Source organism: Plectropomus leopardus, chromosome 17 (genome assembly GCF_008729295.1).
Source record: "Plectropomus leopardus isolate mb chromosome 17, YSFRI_Pleo_2.0, whole genome shotgun sequence".
NCBI classification, from domain to species: Eukaryota; Metazoa; Chordata; class Actinopteri; order Perciformes; family Serranidae; genus Plectropomus; species Plectropomus leopardus.
This window is the reverse complement of record NC_056479.1, coordinates 28,574,061-28,601,713: the sequence shown is the minus strand read 5'-3', so window position 1 is coordinate 28,601,713 and position 27,653 is coordinate 28,574,061. Positions and strand designations below refer to the sequence as shown.

Below are 27,653 nucleotides of genomic sequence, written 5' to 3'. Positions count from 1 at the left end.
AGTTTTCTGAAGTGTTACCAAAAAATAAAAGTTTAATGGAGCTTTGATGGATGAAGTCATGGAGAAATCTTTTTTTATTTGTATTCCTTACTGATCAAGCAGTGATTATTATGTTTTATTCTCTGGAAGCAGTTCCTCTGTAGGATTATAAAGACATCACTGAGCTGCTGATCACATCATAATCCATAAAAAAAAGATGGCACAAATATGCCATTATAATACTGGAAGGCTGAGAGTAAATCATAAATAAATCATTGTCATAAGGAGACTTTTCTAGGAAAGTGGTATCAGCTGCCTCACTGAGACTCATCGTTATTGAAGCCAACACTCGAACAAACAGGCGTTTTCTGTCACACGGCACCCGTGGACTTTCTCTGATGAAGCACGTTTGACTCGGTAACGCACAAACATAAAAAGCGAGCGCTCTGATCCGTCACCCTCAGCTGCTTCCAGGCCGACTTCCACCTCAGTTTCCCACAATAAATATTTCGATCACACATCACTGCAGCAGCTGTGAGTTTGATGAGGGCGCGGACAACAACAAAGGACTTCTGCAACAAGCACTCCACATGATGAATCCTTTTACAAGTTTCCGGACTGCTTTTGATGATTTCACTCGAGCTCCCCCCCAAAAATAATGTAAACAGTGAAGGGGAAAACAGTCGGAGCTGTCACGGGAGATTTTTATCTCGGCGCAGGTTTACGCAATGACCTTCGAGCACCGCTTCATCAATAGCAAGCCGTCACCTTGGTGTCACATAAACAAATAAAGCATCAAGACATGCGAGCCAGCATGAGAATGATTTAAAGAGCTTCTTTGATCGAGTCGGACAGAGATGGCATGACTAAGACAAACAACGGAGCTGGAACACGAGGAGTTAGTCTGTGTGACGTGGTTTTAATGAGACACATATTAAAAAAAGGAAGGAAAATGAGCAAACTGGGTTCACTTTGCTGCACCTGCCTCTGTGCTGATGTCTGAGCTTTTTTTACGTGATGTCACTCCATCATTTCAGATTTCCTCTATTGTACCTCCAGGACACCAAATAATGGTTCCTGTTTTCCTGTAATCATGAAAATCAGCTGCTACAGTCTGGCCAGAACTTCACAGTTTGAGTTCATACTTACAATTTAAGGACAAAAACATAAACACGTTATAGAAAAGTGGAAAACATGACGTGTAGCTGTGCAGCTACAATCATACGCTTTAATTTTATAGCCCGTAATACAGTAAACAAGCTGCAAGGAAATCAAAAAAGCTGCAGTTCCCTTAGTGGCCACTAGATGGTGACTTCCACAGGAACCCCAGAATCTACTGAAGGGACTAGAAAAATTGCAAATATTCAATATTCATTATTCAGTTTAGATAGAAGATGCACTTTATTTCATAGACTGTTTAAAAATAATTGATGCTGCCTCCATGACCTCACCTATAACCTTGTGGACTCTAATTTTGAAACCTTGAGTTTGGCATTTTGGCCGTCGCTATCGTGGACTTTTTTGGGGGGAGAGAGAGTGGGGACGACATGCAGCAGAGGATCTCGAGCGGGAGTCGAACTCGAGGCCGCTGCAGCAAGGACACTGCCTTCATTCATGGGGCGCCTGCTTTATCCACTCAGCCACCGACGACCCACTATCTTAGACTTTTACAGCCAGAAGTGACCATATTTAGACTAACTAGAAACATCTGGCTTCTTTTTGTTCAACCAATCATTGAACAAGAAATTATAGGTGACCAAAACATTGCAATTAACCTTAATAAACTGAAAATCCCTGAAATAGAAACAGCCTATATTCTGTGTATCTGGGGGTTTCCATGGAAACGCTACCTAATTTAACATTGTCACTATGATCGTGTTGCAAAATAGTACTGAACACTAAATACTATTTCATTGTTTTCCTTCTTACAGTTTTATGCTTTCATGATGTTACAGCACTTTGCTGTTAATTTTACAGACATTTTTTTACAGTGTGGTCTATGTACAGTTTACCACTCTGACTAGTTTAGTTAGCTTGAGTCCAAAAATTTAGTAAGCATGATAGCAACGCAATTTTGTCAGTCTGGACCTATTTGCCTTTTTTGGCTTGGACCAATTAACCAGATACAGCGAGCTGGAGCGGACTTTAAAACGTCGTCTCAGAGGCCTTTAGGCGGGGTTTTTGTTCTTTTCTGTTAGGAACTATTATCGCTGTCGACTTCAGGAGTGATATCAAGGCCAAAGGCTAACAGAGCAGTTTAGCTGCATCTGCCCGGCTCTGTGAGGACAGATGCTATCAATCTAATGATGCCATCACGGCCAATTTGGCAGCGACACCTCGGTTCCCCGTGGGGAGTTGTGTCTGCTTGGCTGCCATAACAGCACACAGAGGAACATAATGAGCCATCACTCAGCTCACCTTTCACCTCTGAGGAGCTGCCAAACCACACCAGAGTGCACTTTGTGCCCCGAGACCAGATAAGAGATGAAAAGGTTGAAGCTGAGCTAATGAATTGAGTTATCCCCGAGATGAAAGGCTATCTGAAGCCATCTCGCTCTCCTGCTTCGTCCAGGTCTGAGCACGTTCCCGTGTCTGCGTCAAAAATCTGTCACTGTGTGTGTCCAGTTTTAGGTACAAACCGGACATTGTTTTAGCCAGAAATGATTATTTTATCATCATAAAGCCAAAACTGCTCCTTACCTTAACCGAAGCGCTATAACCACAGATGAAAAGCCTCATTTATAAACCTTTGTGATAGCGTGTTATCCACAGTAGAGAGCCCGCAGCACAATCCTAAAGGACGTTTCCAACCAAAGCGGTAATTATTCTTAATATGTACGGGGACATTCCTGCAAAGTCAGAGGTCAAACTTATCTGCAGGTATTTAGTGTCTTCCTCAAGGACCCGACAAGAGGGCTTGAACTCAAGTTGTCTTGTTAAATAAGTCTCACTGAACACTACATATATATATATATATACACACACATACACATATATGTATATATATGTCTAAGTAACAGGAGACTAAATCATGTGTTGTGGAATCAGACTCAGTTTATAGTAACATGATGTCAGTAAATTTATCCTTTTTTCATTATTATTTATCTATTTATAATTTCTTAAGTTTTATTTGCAATAACAAAGACACACATGTCATACAGATGGGGGGTAGAGGTGGTTACAAGTTAATTACATATAGAAAATCAAAGTACTACTAAAGTAGTAAATTATTTTGATGAATCAACTGTTTTTAGTCATTTTTAACCCTATGAAACCTGGACAACTTAACAAGTTGAACTTCAAAACTTTGAACCCCCAAACAAATGTGGACAAACTTTGGAAAACAGGAAAAAAGGCAAAGAGCAATTTGGTAAAAGATATTCCACAAATTGAAATTAGACACACAATTACACAATAAGAAACTGGCAGCTAATGTGTAAGTTATTTTAATTTCAGAGGCGTAAGATAAATACTATCAACACATTCTGCATTATTACCTGTTCAATATCAGGTGCAATATCGGTTTTTATGACTTTTTCAACCTCATGCTAATATGGCTTTCTATTCTAGTTTTTATCTTACTTTTGTTATTGTTATTCTTCTAGGCACTTGAGTTTACACCTTTTATAAACTTCACATTTATCACTTAGTTGCATATTTAGTTTGTGTGTGTTTGTGTGCTTTCTGTCCTCTCCCTGCCCCCCTCAGTGTGGGAATACGTCTCCCCTGACTTTGCACGCCTTGTCTCACCATGCAGCATGCGGTGATGTCATGGGGGGCGTCCCCTTTCTTTACGAGCGCAGCCCTGTGATCTCTGGTGGAGATCAATTAGCTGAGCAATCAGCCCGCCCCTTGCTTTTGTGTGAGTAACTGCTCGTAAACCGTCCGGTTGCCTGGTGAACGGGGAATGCACTGCCTCAACATAAACAGCCACCCAAGTCAGCCTGGCCGGGGCAGCGCGGCGGGCTCCGTCTCAGCGCAGTATACGGTATGTCATTAGGTAATGCAACGTGACATCAGCTCACGCAATGCACCATTAGCATTGCAATTTAAGATGAGCTGGTAATAATGTGTGTGGGTCACAGTAATGAGCTGTTAGTGGTGACGGAGAAGAACAGTAGTTCTCTCTGATGCCACGTTGATCTGCATACTGACTGTGCTGACTAAATGCAAGGTTCGTACGGTCATGAAAAACCTGGAAAAGTCATGGAATTTGCAAATAGCATTTTACAGGCCCCGAGAACTAAATATACCGTCAGTTTTGAAAAAGTCATGGCATTTTGTTTCTCAAACCTGCTTAATAACACATGTCAAAGGACTGTTGGGAATTTTAAAATCCAACGATAATTGCCATTTTTACAGTTTGTGGCTGTGATAAAAGATTACATTTTTGGTGATTTTTCTCCAAAAAATAAAATTGCCAAAAACTTTTAAAGGAAAAAAATTTTCCTTTAAAAGTCATTGATAATAATCATTGATAAGTTTTAAAGAAAAAAAAATGCCAAAAACATCCCAAAAGCCTAAATAAAACAATAAAAAAATAAAACAATAAAAAAAAGTTTTATTTTTTTATTGTTAAATAAAACAGTCAGTTCTAACCCTGTTTTGAATTAATTATTACTTTTAATAATATTTATATAAAACAGCTTTTATATACTAATTTAAAAAAGTTGTTTCACAGAATTATGGTCTTCAAGATTTGCCTCAATGTCATGGAAAAGGAAGTTAATCGGTAAAAACATGTATGAACCCAGAACATACCATAACATGAATCTGTTCTGAGAATCAGCATAGCGTTGTTTATATATGGGATGCATTTGCAGGACGTATTGTGCAACATGTCACATCTCCTCTGCAGTTTGTAAACTCAGACTAATCTGAACCATGACCCGTTTTACACACAAGAAAAAAGAGCTGACATTTTGTAGCAACAACATGCTGTAATTGTGCAATCAGTAATGACCGGAGTTATTCACTCTCCTCTCTAAACAGCCGCTGCTCTGCGCTGCCAATGATAACACACCCTCTCTTATGAATAATAATGCATAATGGCCAGCATATCTCAGCCCATTTATCCTCTTGTTGCCGGGTTGGGAGCGGTCCAGGGGAGGCGGGAGTGGGCGTACTGCTGGTTCACTTTGCTGGAACGTATGCCGTGTAATTGCAACAATCTCGCCTGGGATCTTTGTTGCATGTCACCCGTTTTCTATGACCCATTCGTCTTGTCTTTGTGTACTTTTAACTCGCTAATTAAAGCGGCAATGACATGGAAAAATGGGAAGAAACAGGAGAAAGTGGGACAAAGGAAAACACAAAGAAGAGGGGAAAAGAGGAGCGTGTATGTTAGTGTCGGCTACAAGCTCATTTAGATTTTATTCCGAAGTCTGGGCTGTTCTCAGGGCCTCTCTTACACCCGATCCTGCCCATATCAGAGCTCATGTAGGCCTGTCACGATATCTGCATTTGTTAGATGATACATTGTCCCTAAAATAATTGCAAGAGACCGAATTGCAATGTTTGTTTTCATTAACCTCCACGTCACGTACATTGAATTAAAAAGCGCTGAGCAACTGCTGCCTCAGTTGATTAGATTTTAGCCATCCTTAAAATGCTCACCAACAAAATCAAGGAATTGAAGCCATTACTTCAAAGCAGCCAGGCTCCATTGACAAAAAAACATAATTTTACGTTGCAGAACACAAAGCCTTGACTGGTTAGTATGTAAGGTAAAGGCGAGCAATATTAAATATAGTGTCGGTTCTCAAACTTAATATTCAAAGAATATTAAGAATCTGATTTCTGTTCAAGTCTTAAGGCCCAGAACTTACGTTTAACTAACAAGCGATGTACATTTAAGTTTAAGGAAGTCTGCGACTAAATATATCCAACCCAAGTGGAAAAGAGCCACAGTTTGACTGCAATCAGTTGCTTAAATCAGCGCAACTCTAACTTTAAAGCAACACACATGCAAATGTTAGAAATATTCAAAATTCATTCCAAGCTCATGAAAAAGAAACGGCACTGTTTGCGTGCAAAAGGTTGCTTGTGAACTTTAGCAGCTCCAGCTGTCGACAAAAATCTTCACTGACTGATTTTCATGCAAAGTTTCGTTGTCCTCACCTCTGTAAATTTGAGGTTATTTCTGTTTGAAATGTCTGTGCTTTGTGTCATGGTGGCGTTTAACATTTCCACCTTTCACAACTCGTCTTTGAAAACGTCCTCACCGCACTGACGTCGTAATGAACACTGACAGAAGCCCGCAGGACAGAATGTGAACTCTCATTAGCCGTTCACTAACTTGCTTATTTTGAACGGATGACTCTTAGCCAACCCTCGAACTCTTACACGTGACGGCTTAACTGACATGCTTGTCCGCTGTCAACGTTGGCATGACAACCGTGTCAAACAAGGAAACGATTACGTCTAAGGCTTAATCCTGGGCCAGGATCGCTGTAACGATCTCCAAGTTAACTATATTCTACAAAACTAACAATGTATTGAGGTATAAAACTTGTTTTTAGGTAGAAAACACACTTCATTACATCGTATTGTTGCATTCCTAATACTTAAGGTGTGGGACGGGTCAGGACTGACTTACTGTTGGGTATGGATCTGGATCAGAGTCCAGACTTTGAGAACATTTGATGTTCACTGATACTGATTTTTTTTAGTTGGCTAAAATCTGTTTTGCTGTGGCGCCGTCCAGAAGAGAAAGCCGTTCAGCTTCTTTGCTGGTAGATTTGGTTCATCAAAAGCTTAACAGTACGTAAAATTTGCATACATAAATGTTACCATTTGATGCGCCGTAACAGATTATCTTCAACAATTCACATCTGCAGTCCCTCAGCAGGTCAGAACAAATACACAGCACAATGACCAAAACTAAAACTGATAAACCTGTTCGTATATACAAGAAGGTACTTCTAAAATTATAGTACTGTTATTAGTGTAGCCCAACATCAAGTGATGCCTCTTGTGACTTATAAAACAAGTTTAGCAAAGTCAGATCTTTTACTGGTTTGGAGAACTCTGTTTTTATTCTGGCATCATGTGAACTTAAATGTTGGTAACATTCTTATGTAAACAAATTTTGGCAAAAAGATTGAGTTGATGTCCATAAATCAAACGCTGAGTCAATAACATAATTATCGAGGCAGGCCTAAGGTCATGTGTTTGAATGTAGCATTCAGCCAAATCTTAAACTGAGTCATTTTATCAAATGTGAGGTTTGTTTCCTGAGAGTCGGCTGCAGGAAACAAGACTGGACTTAAAATGTCCAATTAAAGCATAAAGCTGATGGATTGGTGGAGGAACATCCTGCTGTCGCTGGTTGGCAGGAGCTCGGGGCGTTGACTGGGGAATACTTCCTCTTTACTCTGTGTGTGTGTGTGTGTGTGTGTGTGTGTGTGTGTGCATAAACAGCCACGCAAGTGCGTCAGCAGCGACACATGCCTGCTGTGACTGTTGTTAAAATATTCTCCTGAGTAATAATCTCATAAAAGCTTATTAATTTTCTGATGTTTGTGTTTGATGCGGTGTATATTTTCGTTAATGGACTGGGGTGCTCCCACAGTGTAGGTGTGGAAACAGGCCGACTGAGCGCTGCTCCTTTCCTTCCTCAAGTTTATTTCCTCAAGTTTATGGGAAAGGTGATGAAAAGGTCCACGGTCATTAAGCTCGATAAGCAGATTCTGTTCTCTTCGTTCTGTCTCTGAGAAGTTTGCAAACAGGTTTTAAAGGTTCACGTGTTGCAAATGTAGTGTCTTTCTCGCTAGATTTGGCGACTTTTAAGACCCCCTTTGCAACTTTTTTTTTTTTTTTTTTTTTTAGTGGCTAACAACATATTGAGCAACCTTCACTCCTCTGTGGGTGTGATGTGAAATCATCCAAACATCATCCAAACGGAGACATAACTGAGCTGTGAATATGCGTATTTAATGACCGATCACTGATCTCCTTTTATTATTTATCTAAGTTTGATTTTGTTTTGTTTCCAAGGCAATTGTGATCAGTTTAAAGAGATACAAACAACCCAGAGCATTTTTCCCCTTTAACACCAAAGCATTTTTCCTTGCTAAAAGCACCAGACACTCCTTAAAACCTCTGGAAACGTGGCTTGAAATAGTAAGAATGCACACACTATATCAAAGTTAAGTGCTTCGCTAAGTATGTACAAAAATCTGAGTGAAAAATAAAATCTTCCAAACTATAAGTAAACCGAGTTGAAAAAAGCTCATTTTGAGGATAACAGCATACCTCCACACTGTCTGGGCAGATCACGTTTTGATCGACACCTCCTTGGATACCAGCGGTGTGAACTGTCTTTCGTCTCCATGACGACAGTCATGGAGCAAAGCAGAGTCGGCGTGGTGCAGCTCTATCTGCTCCAGCCCTCTGACTCCGGTTACGTTCGTAAATCCAATCTGACGCTCTACACTTCAATGAGAGAGCTGTTGTTCGATGCCACAGAGCATTTTTTTCTCCATCTATTAATGAACAGTTTAGTCAGTTAAGTCTAAGACAGAGTGCCAGAGTCGCTCTGACACTCCCAGAGTGCAGTGCTCCTGAGAATCCAACGGTACATTGCAACAGCGCTCTGGATTTACCAACGGTCCAGTTTGGGCCAGAGTGCTCCCCTGCACTCAGGGTGAGTGTTTCTGAACGCATCCTATTTGTAGCATTATTGAGGGATTTCAGTTTGGCATGTTCAATTAGTATCAATTGACAGCTGAGTTTGATTGATCCATATTACATGATATGGATCCGGGATAACCACGCCCAAATCAACCCAGCTTCAGGAAACTGTGAAAAAACTAAAATGACAATATTTTAGATTTGGATTAAGACCAATGCCTGATTATTTTTAGGGGTTTTTTTTATGCATGTCAGACCCTAAATTACATATTTAGAAAGTTTTTGGTGATTTAGAGGCTTTAAAGAAACACCCAGCTGGAAGCGTTGGAGAGCACTTTGTAGCGTTTTTCAGCGGAGACGTTTTGTTTGTGTCTGGATGCTCTGATATGGAATACCCACAGAAGTAAAAAATGTCAGCGTAAAGTAGAGTTCTTGCACTGGATGGAGGAAAGGCTGACGCACATATGGAGAGAGGTCCACGTTCATGAGCAGAAACATTAATATGCAGTATAGTTACGTATTTCTTCTCCATAGTTGTTCAGCATTTGTAAATGTGAGATGTAACAGTTGCGGTATTCGTCTCTCTTTCACTGTGATTGAACAGCGAGGTAAAAAGTGATGGACTCAGAGCTACTCAAAGTTCAAATTTTTTCAACTTATGGTGTTCAGAAAAAAAATTAATTCAATTCTGTACCCAGAAAAAAACAATCAACCCTCAGAGCTAGAAATTAAAAAAATTAAAAAATTAAACTGTCAGAGCTAAAGAAAAAAAAAATTCAGAGCTAAAAAAAATCAACTCTCAGACCTAAAAAAAAAAAAAAAAATTATTGCAAACCTGCAGCATTCAAAAAAACGCTTTGGTGGACATGACGTCCTTGTGTGAAGTCCCGATGGGTTCAGTCAGACCTCCTCCCACACAGGAAAATAGGTCTAGTAATGCGTGACTGAGACTTTATCCCACCTAAAAGGATATTCACATCCCGATGGCAACCTGAGACACGTTTCCTTTGCAGATATCATCGCCAAAGTCCTCAAAGTTTCCTATCACCTACACAAGTTTACTCACAAGTTTAGTTGGTTGAAAAGAACGTATGACAGATGACAGATTGAGCAAAACATTTATGAGTAGTGGCACCATATTTTTTCTGTACCTTTTCTATCTTTTGAAGCTAATTGTCTAAATTACAGTAAGTCCTTTACTCTTTAGTCTTAAGAGTAATTTAGATGATAGAGATTTTGGTTTGAGTGTTGATACAGCTCGGAGACATCTTAAAAATCGCTCATTTATCCTAACCGAAATCACCGACTTGAGAACGACCGGAGTATTTCCCTCCAGTTGGAGCTTGTATTTACAGTAAACCTGAATGCCGCATAATTGAGCCTGTGGTGAGAGCGGACGTTCTCCAGACTAAACCTGTATCTAAACAGGGCCAGGTTGCTGTGGGACTCTGCACGCCGGCGTTCGGCGGCGGTCCAGATCTTCCCCACAGAGCGGGGAGGTTATTTTAACACTCCGGCACGTGTGTCCTCCTCTGTGTGGAGGGAATAAGGGAGATGGAGACAGGAAGCCACGAGGTTGTAAATCATAAAGCTGAGGTGACAATCCATCCTTCTTGTGGCATGTTTATTGTGCTTTTCTTCCCTTTTCTCCAAAGGCCTATTTATAACCAGCCACATCCCCAAAAATATCTCCCCCGTGTGTTTTCAGATTGCATCAAAACATTTAACCCTGTTGCTCCTTTTAGTACGCTGGAGTTTCAGGGCCACATCGAGGGGAAAAGTTTTTTTTGTTAGTATAAAGTCAGAATATTATGAGAAAAGCTCTCAGTATTAGGAGAATAGATATAATCTCCCCTTTCTTGTAAAAATATAACTTTATTTTCGTAAAATTACGACTTTTGTCACATATTACAACTTCATTCTTGAAATTACAAATACAATTTTATTCCCCAACTATTCTGACTTTATTATGACTCTAACACTTTTTTTCTTTAACATGGCCCTAATCAAGGCGGGATTATCACACTGTTATGAGGTCTAGCTGTTCTGTATAAAACATGCGATTGCGTAATGAGGGGAAATCAGTGTCTTGCCTTTGAGCCAACGGGACAAAGTGTTATGCACGGGAGAACTTAAAAGCAGTTAGTAGCTAATTCAAAGAGGAAAAACAGCAGCCATAAATGCCCACAAATTGGAAAAACAACATCTCTTTTTACACAGAGATTCTTAGTCACATCTTTATGCCACTTTAGCATTTTTACACAGAACCAAACAACGGTAGGATCATGCTGCTCCAGTGTGTGATTTTAGGCAGCATGCCGGTATCCCAGAAGCAAGAAAGGCATGACGGGCGTGACATTTAACCCTAGACTGTATATAAAGATGGACAACAGTCCCCCAAAGTGTAACTCTGAAATCTTGACAAACTAATTGGTGCTGACTTTACAATGATAAAGCTTTGAAATTGAATAAAAAAGGCACTGAGCAACAACAACAAAAAGTGACTCAAAAAAATAACATGAAATTGGAAGAAGTTAAAAGATAATTTCCAGAAACTACCTGAAATAAAAAACAAAATAAATAGCAAAATAAATATAATTAGTATAATTTGTTTTCTGGACATTGTTTCCCTTTTTTATGTGTTAATTTTTTAGTTTCTAGTTCTGTCTTCTTGTTTAAGTTATTTTTCTTGTCACCCACCCACGTTTTTTTGCAATTTGCAGGACATTTCTTTCCAAGTTTCTCATTGCTGTTTTTCCATCTTTTCAAAAGAAGTCAGACCAAAAGGTTGTGGCACAAGCTCAAGAAAACTGATATCTACAGGTTTCAAAGTGTTAACTCAGTATTATTATTTTGATTCCTAACCTGACCAGACCCGCTGACTGTTTTTCCTGTCCCGTCCCAGTCACGTGATGAGACATGATGACATTGACTCCCCTCCTGTGAGAATTTCACATAAATCCCACAACTCACAGGATCCCTTTAGAAAATGCCTCTATTACCCGCCACGCCTCTTTTGGTTCCACGAGGCCAGCATGCTGTCTAAAATCACAAATTGAAGCCAGACCATACAGTTCTGTGTAAAAATGCAAATGTGGTGTAAAGAAGGAATTTTGTAGTGTCTCCTTATTGTGATCACTGTGTAAAAGGGGCTAAAGTCTCAACAATCACAGATTAATTTTAGTTGCATGCAGTTGTTTTCTATTTTTCATTCAGTTTGTGGAGATATTCACTGACAATTTGCACTGATTTGGCGTGAGCTCACAAGCACACAAGCTCAGCTCAGGAAAAAGGGCACAGCCTGAACACTGTCACAGTTTCTCTGTATAAGAAGGAAAAACTTTGGGAATTAAAGGTTAATGATTCTGATTATGGAAACATTGAGAGGTCATTGTAAAAGTTTTCTTACTACTGCATCCCAAAGTTTGTTCTGGTTGCTAGGTGACTTCCAGGACATGGTAGCAAAAGGCTTCCTGAAGCACGCCAACTGTTGGCGATCTTAGCAGGAACTCACTGAACCTTAAAATACGGTACTAATGAGTAAAACAAATGCTACAGGCCTACCCAGATTAATGGAGACACCCAGTGTGAGGGAGGGACCTGATGTCAATCAAACTGATGTGATTCAGCTGTTTGGACTGTACCGTAAAATGTATTTCATGTTCATTTTCACGTTTGCTTTCCAAACTAACCGCAATGATGTCATCGGGGTTATGGGAATTGTTGGTTCCAGTATTTAGGGAACAAAAATTGAAATATTTTAAAGTACAGTAAATTTAAAACACCTTATGTGTCCCATGAAGGCAATTAACAGAGACACTATAAAAATTGCGTAAAAATGCAAGGAGCCGTAAAATATACATATATATATGCAAAATAAACAGATAGACCACTTAAATTTCGAACTAAATATCTGCTCACGGATGTTTACTGTGGTATTAAAATTGCACTTGCTGGCAGAACCAGTAACCATGGCTGGATTTTTGTGATATTCACATTTGCATACATCAGTTGACATCCTGCCCAAACATTGCAGCCACCTCTGTATCTTAAGCTCTCCTCTGCTCAGTGTGACAGCTTCAGTGTTTAGTTATACTCAGCTCTGCTCCTGTCACTCCACAACAGAAAAACCTGCTGTAACAGAGCCCAGGTACTCATCACGGTCTAATCTAACATGGTCTTTGGGCTCTGAGGTCATTCTTTCCCCAGCTGCCTGCCCAAGTGGGAACCAGATACAGCCAGTTATCTCTGACTCACTATCATGAGAAACTGAGCCTCGTTATCTGTGTAAACAAACCACATGGCACACACACACACACACACACATACACACACACGTAAGTGCATGCCATGAGCTGTGAGTTTACATCACACTCTCAGAGAAAGGAGGAAACCATCTGATGTGCGTCTCAGAGCTCACTGATCAGGAAGGAAGTGACTTTCTCCTGCTTGGTGTGAAGGAGACATGTGTCCCACAGTGAACTGGACATGAGACGAGGAGAGGGTGGGAACAGGAGGGCTGCTCTGTCTACTGGAGGACTGTAAGGCAGTGATACTCAACTTACAGCGCACAGGCCAAATCTGGCCCCTGATAAAGTGCTGGGTGGCCCCCAGACAGAGACGTTTGTAATTTCAGTTTACATAAAGGTGCCAGAGTGCATAAAACAGCATCAAAATTGGGCTTGTTTATTTAAAAAAAAAGTGCCAGTGGAGGATCCCCACAAACTAATGTCCTAAAATCCTAGAAATGTCTTAAGTCCTAAAAACTTCTTAAAATCTAAAAAATGTCCTAAAATCAGAGAAATATCCTGAAATCTGAGAAATTACCTCAAATCCTAGAAACATCCTAAAATCCTAGAAATTGCAGAAAATCAGAGAAATGTCCTAAAATCTTTGAAACATCCTAAAATCCCATAAACATCCTAAAGTCCTAGAACTGTCCTAAAATCCCAGAAATGTCCTAAAATCCTAGAAACTATTTAAAATCTGAGAAACGCCCCAAAATCCTGGAAACATCCTAAAATCTTAGAAATGACCTAAAATCCTGGAAATGTCTTTAAATTCCAGAAATGTCCTAAATTGTGAGAAATGTTCAAACATCCTGGAAACATCCTAGTCCTAAAAATGTCCTAAATTCCTAGAAACATCCTTAAATCCAAAAAAATGGCCTAAAATCATATAAATGTACTAAAATCGATGTAACGTCCCAATGCTAGAAATGTGTATAAAATCCTAGAAGCATGTATAGCGCTGCTGTAAGTGGCCCCTGGCCTCCTGTCTTTTTCCAAAATTGGCCCCCAAACAAAGCACGTGAGTATCCCTGCTGTAAGGTAATCCCCTCACTGCGCTCCCTGTCTGACTCAAAGATCTGAACCGATCACAAACACACAGTCTGCAGAGGGAGGACTGCAGCTGATGAGTCCCCAGGTTTCCCCTCCTCTGCGCAGATGTGGGGTATTTATTGTCCCGTGGGGACCGGTGTCTGGTAGCCTCTGTGTTCTCCTCTCCTCCATCCATCCTGCTGGATATCCCCTCAAATCCAATAAGTGGTTCCTCATTCTCTCTCTGAGAAGAATCGGTCACTGGGGTATGAGAGGGATGGAGGCAGAGTGCAGGAGGATGCAGACATCCATTATGGAGCAATACAGACTCTTGGACGGCTCGCACTGAAGTTATATGGAAAAATAAATATGAAACGGGAACCAACAACTCCATTTCCTCTTCAAAGCGGCTTGTTATGTCTAAACTGTTTTTTTTTTAGTGTTTTTTGGAGATAAGTGGCTGGAGCAGGATAATTAGCAGACATTCCTGATGCTTGGTGGGGTGTTTTGTCTGATTTATTATCATACTCTACAACATTGTGAGTATTTATTTTATTTTTTTTGCTTGTGTGATGGCTTTTCCGTTTCACCCTGCAGTTACACCGACAAAACACTAGTTGGGGGTGGAGTTTCTTTGTCACTGTGTTGCGTTTCTCTCCGTAAAGTTTGATTGATTCAACCAGCTAGAGGGCGACTGTAGGCCTGACATGATGCAAGATTTCACCTACAATTATCGTGGCCAAAAGAATTCACAACAGTAGGAGAAACATACCACCGGGCTACTCTGTAGGGGGCGCTACTGAGTCATTTTGTTAAACCCAAACGGCAAAGGCAATTAGTTTTCTAAAAATAATAATAATAATAATTCCTTCAGTTTTCACCTTAATATATAAGGCCCCAAACTCTCGATGAAAACAATTAACCAGTTAACGATTATTCCATTCCGTCTTTAAGAATTTAATCAAACATGTAAAATATAATCGACCAATCGATACGTTTTTATACAATATGTTCCTGAAAGTAAGCAAAAAAAAAAAGTAAAAACAAGAAAATGCCAAAATAAGTGCAGCAAAATATATTTATGTTTCTTTAAAGCTCACAGCAACATATTGCTTTTACTATAAATTTGGCATGGTAACGTAATTGGTGATCAATTAATCGATCGAATCAATGTTAATTATTTAATAGACCAATCGATGCAGTCCTGTTAAAGTAAAAGCAATATGTTGCTGTGAGCTTTGATTGAGAGAAAAAAACCCTTTTTGTATTGTTTGAAATCAGCAGTTTTTATGTTTTTTTCTGAATAATCAGTCATTTTTACCAATAATCGATTAGGGAAGGTGCTTACGATTTGCAGCCCTTCTCCAAACTATTAAGAAGGACCCTAAAACTGTAGTAAAGCCCCTGCAGACTTACTGTAAGTGTTGTTTGAGGATCAAGACTTTATTCGACTATAATTAATCCAGTTGTCAGCCGCAGCCTTTGTCTCGCAGTAAAAAGACCCCTGTGTCGACAGCGCAGCGGGGAGGATGGGACCAGCCAAAGGAGCTTATGCCTCCACTGCAGACTTCCTTAATGCTTTTTGGGGTTCAGAGGGGGAAGTGGCACAGGGGGTGAGTCGGGTAAGTGACACTGAGGAAGCGTGTTGTGTGTGGGCGTACAAACGGCGCTGTCACTGAGCTGGCTGTGTCGGGTGGCAGCGCAGCAGGGGAGCTGGCCGGGGGTCTGAAGCTGAGCTGCGGAGCGTGTCACTCCGCTGGCCCATTAATCATTCCCAGCCTGCCCCGCTCCAGCGCCTCAAAGGGGGCTCGATGCGCACGCACTAGGTGGTCCCGATGCCACCCTGGAAGCCAGCGGCGTGTAGACAGACGGTGGACACAAAGAGTCGAGCATCCACACGTCGGCTCGAACATGTGCATGTGTTTCATCTCGGCTCAGTGGACAACGAGGCGCCCGGTGAACAAACTGAACAACCACAAACAAACAATCTGACACTCAGGATCCACCTCCTGCATCAGTGTTGTTGTGTTAAAGTGTGTACAAACAGAGATGAGGCCCGAATCGTTGCACTGCACGTCGGGCCACAGTTCACACTGACTCACTGAATACATGCAGCAGTAATGACTGTGTCACACTCTGTTTGTGCACCTGTTCATGTCAAAATGATATTTACTTTCCTACATTTTTTCAGTTGTTAGCAAATTGTTTATAAATAATAATCAAAACTTAATTTCTGTTTGAAACTCACAAGCCCCAAAATTAAAAAACGGAGTCACATGTCATTCCCCTCTTTCTCTCACACCAGCTGTCACAGATGCAGGATATCAGCATTTATCAGCCTGTACAGTAAACCCGTTACATCCTCTTTGTTTAAGTATTAAGGAAGACGCTGAATCCTTTTCATGTTTAGTTGTCATATAACATTTAAAGCTGTTTGTAGTAGTTCATATCCGTGTAATGTCCATTTATTCATTTGCATCTTTTGCAGTAGGCGGGTACTTCTCCATTTCAAGAAGCATAATGATTGATGTTCAAAACATTAGCAGCTTTATTTCTATTGCAGCCACCAAACTAGTGTCATTATTTCCAATCCAAGGCCACGTAGGCGTGTTATGGAGCCATAATATAAAGGCGAGCCCCTTATACATGGGAGCGGCCACGTATGAGGGATTTCTGGGAGCTGATAGTCCACAATTTCACAGAGAAATTGTGGATTCAAAACTTACGGATGATCCACTCAGCTTTCTTAGAGTTATTTGATGCAATAACAGCTCTTGTAGCACATAGCCATAGCATCATGTGACCTAGAAAAGCCAAAAAGATAAAAGTTTCCATAGCAGCCCTCTGACTCGTTCGTGAATCCAATCTTACGCTCTATTCTGAAATGAGAGAGCTGTTTTTTTAATCCACATATTGTTCTGTTTCTCCTTGAATTAACAAGCATTTCACAGTCACTCGGTTCGGTGTTTTGCTGCTCCTTTCCCTCAGACAGAGTGTCCAGAGTCGCTCTGACACTCCCAGAGTGCGGTGCTCTGGATAACTGAATGGTACATTGCAACAGCGCTCTAAATTTACGGTCCAGTGTGTGCCAGAGTATGCCGCGGCACTCACAATGAGTGTTTCCAAATGATAGAGAGCATTAAGGGATTTCAGTTTGGCATGTTAAATTAGTATCAAGTGACACCTAAATTTGAATTTTTGATTGGCTTTATCCATATTACGTAATTATGGATCGGAGATAATACCGGCCAAATCGACCCAGCTTCAGTAAGCTGCATAAAAACTAAAACAATAAGATTTCAAATTTGGATTGAGGTTCATTTCTGATCATGTTTTATGCTTTTTTTTATGATGCATTTAAGACCCTAAATTACATATTAAGAAAGTTTTTGGTTATTTGGGTTCCCAGAGGCTTTAAGTGATGAAAAAAGGTCATAATCTGTATTCATTTTCACTTCTCCCATCGGAATGAAAAGATTTAGGGCCGCTAGTCTCCTAAAGGGAGTGGTAAAAACCCACGTGATGCAGATAAAAACATATTTGACGAATACACGTGACAGGTATTCATTATCTCGTGACTTCAACAAAGAAAATGTGACAGCGATTCTTGAATTCGTGTCGTCCTGACTCTACCCCGACATTCCAAAATTCACAATTACACACGGAGAACAATACTTCTTAAATTGGCCTTCGACTGTGTCGCCTCCAGTCTTTCTTGCAACATAAGCCTTTGGTAAGAGGTTTCTCTGTATACAACCAGACCATAAAACAAAGACATGTATTTGGGGGATCTAAAAAAAAAAAACCCAGTGTCCTCTGGGTAAAGGCTGCATGTTTTGAGGATTTTGTTTTGTTGAGCTCATAATTCAAGACAGACATGATGGTTTGAGCCAGAAAGGTTTCACTCAGGCTTTTAAGGAGCGCACTGAAAAAATCTGCCATGCTGAGGATGGCGGTTTGGAGAGGTGACTCTGTGTTTTGAGAGGAGTTTGTTAGCTTTGATTTCACGTTCGTACCCTTCGTTCATTGGGATGTCGGATATTGACTGAAAGGTGATAACTCTGTCAGAGGGCTTGAGACACACATGACCAATAGGAGGGTTTCCATTAACCCTCAAACACGTTAATTTCGAAACTTTTGTCAGTAGGAACTGGCTCCCATGATGCAGCAGGAGCTACAAGAGCTGTTATTGCATCACGTAACTCTGAGAAAGTTGAGCGGATCATCTGGAAGTTTTGAATCCACAATTCCTCTGTGAAATCGTGGACTGTCAGCTCCCAGAAATCCCTCATTCGGGGCTCGCCTTTCCATCATGGCTCCATAACACGCCTACGTCATCTTCGATTGTAAATAATGACGGCTAGTGCGGTGGCTGCTTTAGAAATAAAGCTGCTGATGTTTTGGTCATCCATTGCCATGCTTCTTGTAACAGTATTGTGAGAGAAGTAATGGTGTTTTATCATCATTTTGAAAATACCGCTTAAGTTTTACATAAATCTGTAATGGAAACCATGTGACTAATTTGCAGAATACGTTGTCACCACATTTTTTTTCTCAATCCCCGTGATTGACAATGGTTCCTGTCACAGTTTCCACAGAGCTCATCTCCAGTTTTCTGTTGCTTGTTTCAGTCAGAGGAGGTTGTCACGCGCGTCCTGACAGTTTCAGCCGCAATTATATTTTTAGATTCTCTCTTCATAGTCCGAAAACGAGCTCACTTGGGTCTACTTTTGCTGATTGAAAGGGGTTGGTTTAATATATATTTGCTTCAGAGTCACCGCTGCCTGCTATTACTTTCTCTGAGCTCCCATCGGTCAGACCATGTGAACTTTCCTCCCCGGTCCCCCTGAGCTGCACGCAAGCTTTGACTTGTTCTAGATGACTGAGACTCGTCAGTCCGTCTAATTGGCACTTTGCTCCTGACGGGACGTTCATGCTGCTGTTATGCCAAAAAAGTATCTGAAAGTCTTCTAACCTGCTACACACCTGTTTCCCATTTACCACTCAAGATTTAATGTCCGTTTTCCACCTAATAACTCCTTTTTTTTCTCCCCACATGTTTACTCTTATGTTCTCATAATTATTATCTCAACTACTATTTCTATGTCGTCTTGATGAAATGCAGTTTGCATCGTTGTGTTTAAGTATTTAAACTATTTGCACAGCACATTTGAGGGTGTGATGTTGTTCAGGTTGTTATGGGCCCTGGGGAAAATGACAGTTGCCCCTATCATCAGTAATGAGGATCCAAACAACCCACAACAAGAGCAAGACGCCTAAAACCACGTGTATTTTTTTCCCTCTTTCTATTTTCTCAATAATTAGTAATATGCACCTTTCAAACGTGATTTTTATGCTTCCGTGCCGGCAGTAGCCATAACCAGAGACATTATATTTCCGGGTTTTCTGTACCTCTGTTCCATTCTCGTGAACCCGATATCTCAAGAACGCTTTGAGGGAATTTAAAAACATATATAAAAGATTGGCACAAATGGCCACTTGGACTCAAGAATAAACTGATTCGAATTTGGTGGTCAAAAGTAAAGGTCATTTTGACCTTCTGTCCGTCTCATTTTCATCAACGCGATATCTGAAGAACACAGGAAGTTTACTCAAATTTGTCACAAACATCCCCCTGGACTCAATAATGAAGCTGATACCTTAAAAACAACTTGAGAGAAATATCCTCAAATTTGGCACCAGTGTCTACTTGGGCTTATCTATAAAATGATTTCATTTTGGTGGTTAAAGTTTAAGTTCAATGTGACCCTGCATCACTCTCATTCTGGTACACAATGTTTTGAGAACACCTCAGGGGAATTTCTTCAAATTTGGCACAAATGTTCATGTAGAGTCAAAGATGAACTGATCAGAATTTGGTGGTCAAAAGTCAAGTTTACTGTGACCTTGCATCCATCTCATTCACATGAAGTGCTATCTAAAAAGGGCCTTGTGGGAATGTCCTCAAATCTGGCACAAATGTCCACTTGGACTCAGGAATGAACTTTGGTGGTTGAAGGTCAAAGCTCAAGGTCACTGGGACCTCAAAAATCCTGTTTTTGGCAATAACTCTAGAATTCATACGCTGATTATGACAAAATTTCACACACATTTCTAATGGGATAAAATAATGAAGTGATGATTTTACATATCCTAAAGGTCAAAGGTCAACTTCACTGTGACATAATATTCTGTAAAACATTTTTTTGGGTCATTAACCAACATCATACTTAATAGGTGAGACTAATCTTGAAACTGTGGGGACTGACGTGATAATTCGAGTTTTTCTGCATGATTAAAAATGTTTAAAACATTTGCTGCTTCACCTCCAGCAAAGAAACTTCTCTTTTGCCAACCAGAATGAGGTTAAAGGTCAGACCAGAAGGAGCCTTGCTCATGGGTACTTCAGTACAACAGAGGATTGAACTCCTTGACATCACCTTGCGTCTATATCTTTACCATAACTGTTGCACGTTAAGTCAGTTTCTTGCGACGAATTAACTTTGTAAACGCAGCTTGTTTCCATTCCTGCAGCGGACAGTATGTTAAACTAATATATTTAAACACGAATCTCATCAGAACAGAAGTCAACAAAACAAAAACAACCACAGAAATAGCCGTTTCCTCTGGCTATTGTTGACTAACTTCATGTGAAAAATCAAAACCCTTAAATATGTCTCAGCTTACACATTAAATGGAAATGGCTGCCTGTCCGCTGGCGCTGGCACACAGCGACGGTTCAGAGAACGACAGCGAGAGACAATGAGGGAACCAAAATACCAGCGGACGAGTGAGACAGAAGAACATCTATGACATCATGCTTTACACGAATTCTTCTCTCCCGTCACATGGAGCTAAAAATGAGACCCAGATGGTGAGCGGGCCGGGCCCAACCTGGCAACCCGGGGGAGGCGGCGGCACATTCACCATCAGCAGAAACGGTGTCAGTGGTCCCGCATGGACAACAATGAGAGATGCTGTCAGCCTGCGTCCCCAAAAACATCTTTGTGATTCAAATTATTGTAAACTGAACAGGGAATGCGACGTTAGGGAAACGGGCCGCGGTAAATGTGGTGTCGTTGTACTGGAAGTGCTGGTTACCAGTCTGTCCCCTTTTCTCTCTTTCTGAGCTGCTGTCATGCAAGTGGTGGTTTAAAGACACAAATCAGCAGTTTTCTCAAAGCATTATTAATTGGGTGGGTTGGGCGGGGGGGGGGGGGGGGGGGGTTGAATAGCAGTAAAATAATAATTTGATTTGAAATACGGTCTGCATCCATAAGGAGTCAGCTGTAACACCATGAGCTGCGAGAAACATCGAAAACATTGGTTTTACCATCGATAAACTGTTTGGGACAGTTAAGTAGTTAAAAATACTGTATAAATGATTGAAATATTTAGCTAAAGGTAATGGATAAATGAATAAAATAGTAAGACTAAGGTAAACAGTAAATACTTAGCTAAAAATAATGGATTAATAGCTGTAACAGAAGTAATTGATAAATAAATTAAGTATGGTCTTAATAGCCGTCGGTCATAGTTACGGCTAAAATAGTTAGCTAAAGATAATGAATTGCTGACATATTTAGCTAAAGGTTATGGGACAATGGTACACAGTTACTTAAAAGTAATAGATTAATGGTAACAGTAGACAGTTTGAACTAATGAATAAATGAATGAAACAGACTAACGTAATCAATAAATACTTAGCCAAAAGTAATGGATTAATGACTGTAATAGTTAAAAGTAATTGATGAAAAATTAAGTATTTAACTGAACGTAATGGAGAAATTGCTGAAATATTTGGTAAACGGTAATGGATACATGAATGCAACAGTTAGACTGAAGTAATCAGGAATATTTAGGGAAGGGTAATGGATAAAGGGCTGAAATATTTAGCTAAAGATAATGGATAAAGGGCTGAAATATTTAGCTAAAGATAATGGATAAAGGGCTGAACATTTATGGATAAATGGTTGAAATATATACCTTAATGTAATGGATAAATGGCTAAAATACTTAGCCAAAGGTAATGGATAAAAGGTTTAAATATTTAGCCGAAGGTAATGAATAAATGGTGAAATAGGTATTTCTAGAACTATTTAGCTAAGGAAACAAATGTTTAAAATAGCTACAGGTGATGGCTATGGCCGAAATAGTTAGCTAAAGATAATGTGTAAATTATAGACACAGTTAGCTAAAGGTAACAGATTAACTGTTACAGTAGATCATTTAAATTGATGGATAAATGGATAAAATGTCGAGCTTTTAACAGTCTAACTTCGACATTAACAGTTCAATTTTATGAAAAGATTATTGAAACAATTCCCAATTCTGTTCTGTCAATTCTGGTTTTGGGTCTTATATCTAAAAAAAAAAGTTTTGATAGCACTGGTCTCATCACACAACATAAAAGTAGCTGAGTATTGATTTTAGCATGCAAATGCCACTTATATTTGTACTCCAAATCTATTCTTCCATCTTTATCACCAAATCTGCTGCTTCTTTTTCAAAAAAGTAAGCATGCATTTATATTCTGCACTCTATTATTGGAGTTGTTAGAGACACTGGGAGCAGAGCCAGCAGGCGATTGATACAATCATAGCCTAATTCAGCTACCTTGTGGGCGGCAAACACGTCGGCTCTTCCTCACAAAGGTCTCTGTGTAGGTTTAGTCAAATATTTTGAGCAGAGCACAAAACAAAAAGCCCTCTACTAGTGCAGATAGTAAGTGACTGTGATCACAGAGACACAATTTTCTTTTACTGCACAAGGCAGGATGAACTGCTGAAATTACAAGTCTCGTAAAAATTAACTTTGTCATAAAATTCATTTAGAGTCAGATAAGCGCCTGCCAGCCGTAAAACAGACGTGAAAGTGAAAGTTTACTCTGAAAGCACATCAAACACTTAAAGAAACAAAACGGATCGAACTTCCAGCCGACTCTCAGCCGCCATAAAACAGAACATCGCATGGCACGGCGACAGCAAAAACAGAGTCAAAATTGAACAAATGTGCAAAATTACACGTATGAGTGACTGAGGCTACCATTTTCAACTTGCCTCAAAACCCACTTGGCAAGTCGGAGTTTCCCACAGTTCCCTTCACAGCCCATCAGTCAGGCCGGAGAGGAGCGGGGGCCTGACTGTCAGGGGTCAGTGCTACGCTGAACATGGAGAGAATATGAAGCAGCTGCCTGGGACAGGAGAGCCTCACGAGCCACCGCGTGTGCGTGTGTGTGTGTGTGTGCGTGTGCGTGTGCGTGTGTGTGTGTGCGTGTTTCTCAGGCTCATTAGCTCCTTTACATAAATGATTATGGGCTGTGGTCAAACATTATCCTGCATTAACGTTAGTGTAAAGATTTTCATTTTCAAGTTTTATGCAGAGGTTTTTTCATGCATTTGTGAATCTAATGCTGAAAATGTGTTAAGCTTTCTTGCTTTTTGGCAAATATTGAGTTCATTTTATTAATAGTAACATTACAGTAATGAATGACTGCCATATAAACAACAGATATGAAATAAAAACTACTCCAAAATACAGCCAGGCCCCAGGACACAGACACATGAAAGGCCGCCCATCCATTTTATGTCTCTTTTTAGTCGTTTTGTATCTTTGCGTAGCTGTTTTGTGTGTCTTTGTCATCGGTTTGCGTGTCTTTTTGGTAATTTTGCATCTTTGTTGTTGGTTTGCACTACTTTGTAGTCAGTTTGCATCACTTTGGGGTCCCTTTGGGTCTTTTGTCGTAGGTTTGCATCACTTTAGGATCATTTTGCATTCGTTGTTTGTCTCTTATTGGTCGTTTTGCATCCGTGTTGGCATTTTGTTTCTTTTTGTGATCTTTTGTGTCTCTGAAGTCATTTTGCATCTTTGCAGTCATTTTGCCTCTCTTTGCAGAGTTTTGGGGGGTTTTTTTGGCTCATTTGTATCACATTAGGGTCATTTTGCATCGCTCTGAAGTCTTTTTGCATCTTTTTATTATCATTTTGTATCTTTGTCTAGTCTGTTTGTGTCTTTGTGGTCACTTGATGCATGTCTTTGTATTCCCCTTTGCATCAGTTTCTGGTCATTTTGCATCTTTTTGTAGTAGGTTTGTATCTCTTTGTAGTTATTTTGTATATCTTTGTAGTTATTTTGTGTGTTTTTTTGGTCATTTTGTATCATTTTTAGTCCATTTGCACCACTTTGCATATTTGTATCCTTGGTTTGTGTCTCTTTATGATCATTCAATTAACTTTATGACAAAAAGTATAAAACAGTCACTTCATGCATCTATCCATCCATCAGTGACACTAACAAACCCGCTCCGATCACCTTGTGCCTCTGGTGGGTGAGGCAGTCTGTGCCGCCCTGTGCCTGGCCCTGGTTATATACAAATCTGTAAGTTGTGCAGCTCCAGCTGATTGTGAAAGCTGCTGCCAACACACATGACAAAAAGACTGAAACCTTGCATGCAAAGTCATGAGAAACGGCCTTCTAGTCTTACTTTCTTGATGCCAGCGAGTGAAACACAACCACACCTATCTTTCTCACTCCTCTATATGAATGTCCTCCAGCGGGGAGGAAGAATCCAGACAGATCATCAGCACCAGCCACTCTGCATCCCCACCGCCACACCATACGGACCCTCCGCTCAATGGAAACAACCCCTCCCCTGGCTCGTCTTCTTTCACTGATAGGTGTCAGGCCACCCTTATTATTTCCTCTTTGGACAGAAGACATGCTCAGTCTGACTTTCTTTTCTGCGGTTTTATCTGATGACACCGCTCACACACACACACACACACACACACACACACACACACACACACACACACACACACACAAAGAGATGGTGAAAGGGGGGCCCTCCCGCTGACAGCGAGATGGATGCCATAAGTGACAACCTTTTGTTTTAGTAAAATACACTGAGATGCTGGCTGCGCAGAGGCGAAAGGCGGAGGCCAAAGGGAACAACTTGTTCACTTGTTCCGTTTGGTTAAGCAAACCGTGGCACTGTCGGAACTTGTTACTTTTCCAGGTTTGTTTCGCTGAAGCTCAGAGGGGCTCGAGCTGTTGATAGAAGCATCACAGCAAATACACTCGGTATAAAAAACTCACGTCAGGCTTCAAATTACCACGCGCTTTGTCCTCTCTGAATGCTTTACTGGCTCCAAAGTGGCAGTTTATACTCTACGTGCCAAAAATGTCAATAAAACCGCCTTAATCGCCCATCCGATCTGTAATAGCACCTGCTTATGGAAACACAACACGCCCCTGCAGTCTATCTCCGCAGCTGCAAGGTTTCCTTCCCATTAAAGCGCCACTACAGTCGGAAACACAGGTCAGAGCGCAATTACGCATTCGGACAGGCGCACTTTGTTTGTGGAAATGACTTCCTGGCCTTTTCTTTTCTTCTGGATGTTGATAAAAATCAGGGTCACAAAAGTGCATATAAATACACGTAGGCCCTACTGAACGAAACAGCTACAGAAACTTGAGAAACAGCAGCATATTTTTATTATTATTTATTATTGCATACAAGAAATATGGAGCTATAGTTGGAGCAGCATCTATTATATTTCGGCAAAACTGTGTGCGTTTATGTTTCTATTAAAATGCGGATCTGATTTCCGCAAATGAATCATTTTCTCCAACAAAATAGAATCACTGAATTCAGTCATCTATTTAGATAATATGCATTTTATATAGGCATAAATGATAGAGATTTTATTATTTTATTTGGGGAACAGCTTTATGTAAATACATGTTACTTTTTTGTTTTGGACTCATTAAAAGTTGCAATAACGCCAAAAAAGATTAATTTTAGGATAAGATTAATCATTAGTTTAGCTAAAACAAATTGTTATATAATTTAATCCTGTCTTGATGTTAATCATCGGGGTTTTTTTACTGTTCAGGTCGTAGGATTTCAGCTCGAGGCCTTCTCGTCTCTCTCTGCCAAAATCAGGATTTATTTAGCCACAACCAAATTAATTAAACCCTGATTTTAAGTCAGATCACCGCTAGTAGCACAAAGATTTCCCTGTGCTAACATCGAGAATATTTTGGTTTTAGATGAGCGTTGCATCTGTGTTTTATTCACGAGAAAATATAAAATGATTTCACATTAACGAATAAACATCAGGCTGGTGCATAGTTTCCTGTGCGTAAAGGCAGGACGCGGTGAATATGCTTATTTGAAACAAAATCTTTTACACGAATTAAATAAAACATTTAAACAAAAATAGATTTAGAGCTAAAATAATTAGAAAAGTGAAGGAGAAAAGAGGGGATGCCTTACCGACACACTCGTTGGCTTCCCGGGCCGTGGCGCGCTGCCATGGTCGGTCATAGTGGAAAGGTTTGCACCTGTCGCACTCCGGTCCCGCCGTGTTGTGTTTGCACTCACAAACCAGATTCCCCTCTCTGTCCTTGACGCACTTCGACGCGTGCCCGTTGCACTTGCACCGTCCCCCGACTTGCAGGTCCGACACGGCATAAAAGTAGGAGTCTCGGGCCAGCTCCGAGTCGTCCTCGTTCTCGTCTCCGAAAGTGTGAAGCCGGCTGAAGATCACCTTGATGTCGGTGGCCGTCACCCAGTCCTGCAGCACCGGGGAGTTGTCGAAGTCGTGCGCGGACGGTCTGCCGTCCAGGGTGCTGAAGGCGATGAGTCCACCTGTCAGAGGGTGCATGTCCGTGTGGGAGTCCGTGCAGATGGCCTCCTGCTCGTTCTGCTTCGTTATTGCTGCTTTATTCTGCCTGTTGTACATTTTCTTGCACTGAGTGGAGTAAAACTGAAACGGCACCCACGACTTTCCGTAGTCCATGGACTTGTAGATCGCCATGGACTCCGGTCTGGGTGAGCAGAACTGCAGGCTCACATAGGTGACCTCAAACTTTTTCCCCAGCGACAAGGTGAGCGTGACGTTCTGCGGGTACTGCACGTAGTTTTCAGACTGCCAGCAGGTGAGGTTGTGCGGATTGTTGAGGTCCGTTAAGTACGCAGGTGGATGGGACTTCTTGGGGTCCCCGGCGTCGCACGTGTGACAGTCCCGCGTCCTCTCCTCGCCTTTCTCGGTCACCACACAGTACCTGGCGGCCGGGTTGCCGCAGGTGCTGGACACGCGCACGTCCTTCCCGAAAGCGGAGTTGACGAAGTCGGGGATGCACCTCCGAGGGTTCCCGTTCTCATCATAGCACGGGTCCGGAGGGGACGACTGTGCAGCAAACATGCTGAGCCCGTATCCTCCAAAGACCCGCTCGGTTAGCGCACAAACTGTCACCAAGGTGACCCAAACCTCCAAAATCCTTTGCATTGTAATCCGTGCACCGCAGGGACTCTGGCGCTGAAATGTAATGCACACAAAATATCAGATTAATAATTAATTATGATAAAGCCAAAATCAAATCACTCAAAATAAACGATTCTCTGGTGCGTAAAACTTAAACGCACAAGCGAAAGAGAAACAAAATATTCTTACGAGGCAAAGAAACCCAGGACTCTTCCTCCAAATAAACTGCTCAGTCTGAAAGTGAACTCCTAACAATTTGGAGAGCAACCTATCCCGTTTACGTACGAAAAACTACTGCTATACTTTCCCCCTCTGTGAAATTCCTAAATAAAAATAAGATCTGGCAAAAGCCCAGCTGGCTCTGAGGGTCCCTCTGCCTGTCCTCTCAGTCACACCTCTGTCCACCTCTATCTCTTTCTGTCCCATTCCCTCTCTGTTATAATAGGAG

At 40.9% G+C, this 27,653-nt stretch overlaps 1 protein-coding gene across 1 annotated transcript in view; it reads right to left on the bottom strand.

Annotated features, from left to right (window-relative positions):
* ntn1b (netrin 1b) overlaps nt 1-27,555 on the bottom strand; it is a 56,767-nt gene extending 29,212 nt beyond the window's left edge. The window contains exons 1-2 of the mRNA XM_042504291.1: nt 27,395-27,555; nt 26,215-27,259 (exon numbers count right to left, since the gene is read on the bottom strand). Of these exons, the coding sequence (XP_042360225.1) occupies nt 26,215-27,229 (1,015 nt within the window). The 5' untranslated portion in view covers nt 27,230-27,259; nt 27,395-27,555. The remainder of the gene's footprint in view (nt 1-26,214; nt 27,260-27,394) is intronic.
* Nucleotides 27,556-27,653: the final 98 nt, after the last annotated feature.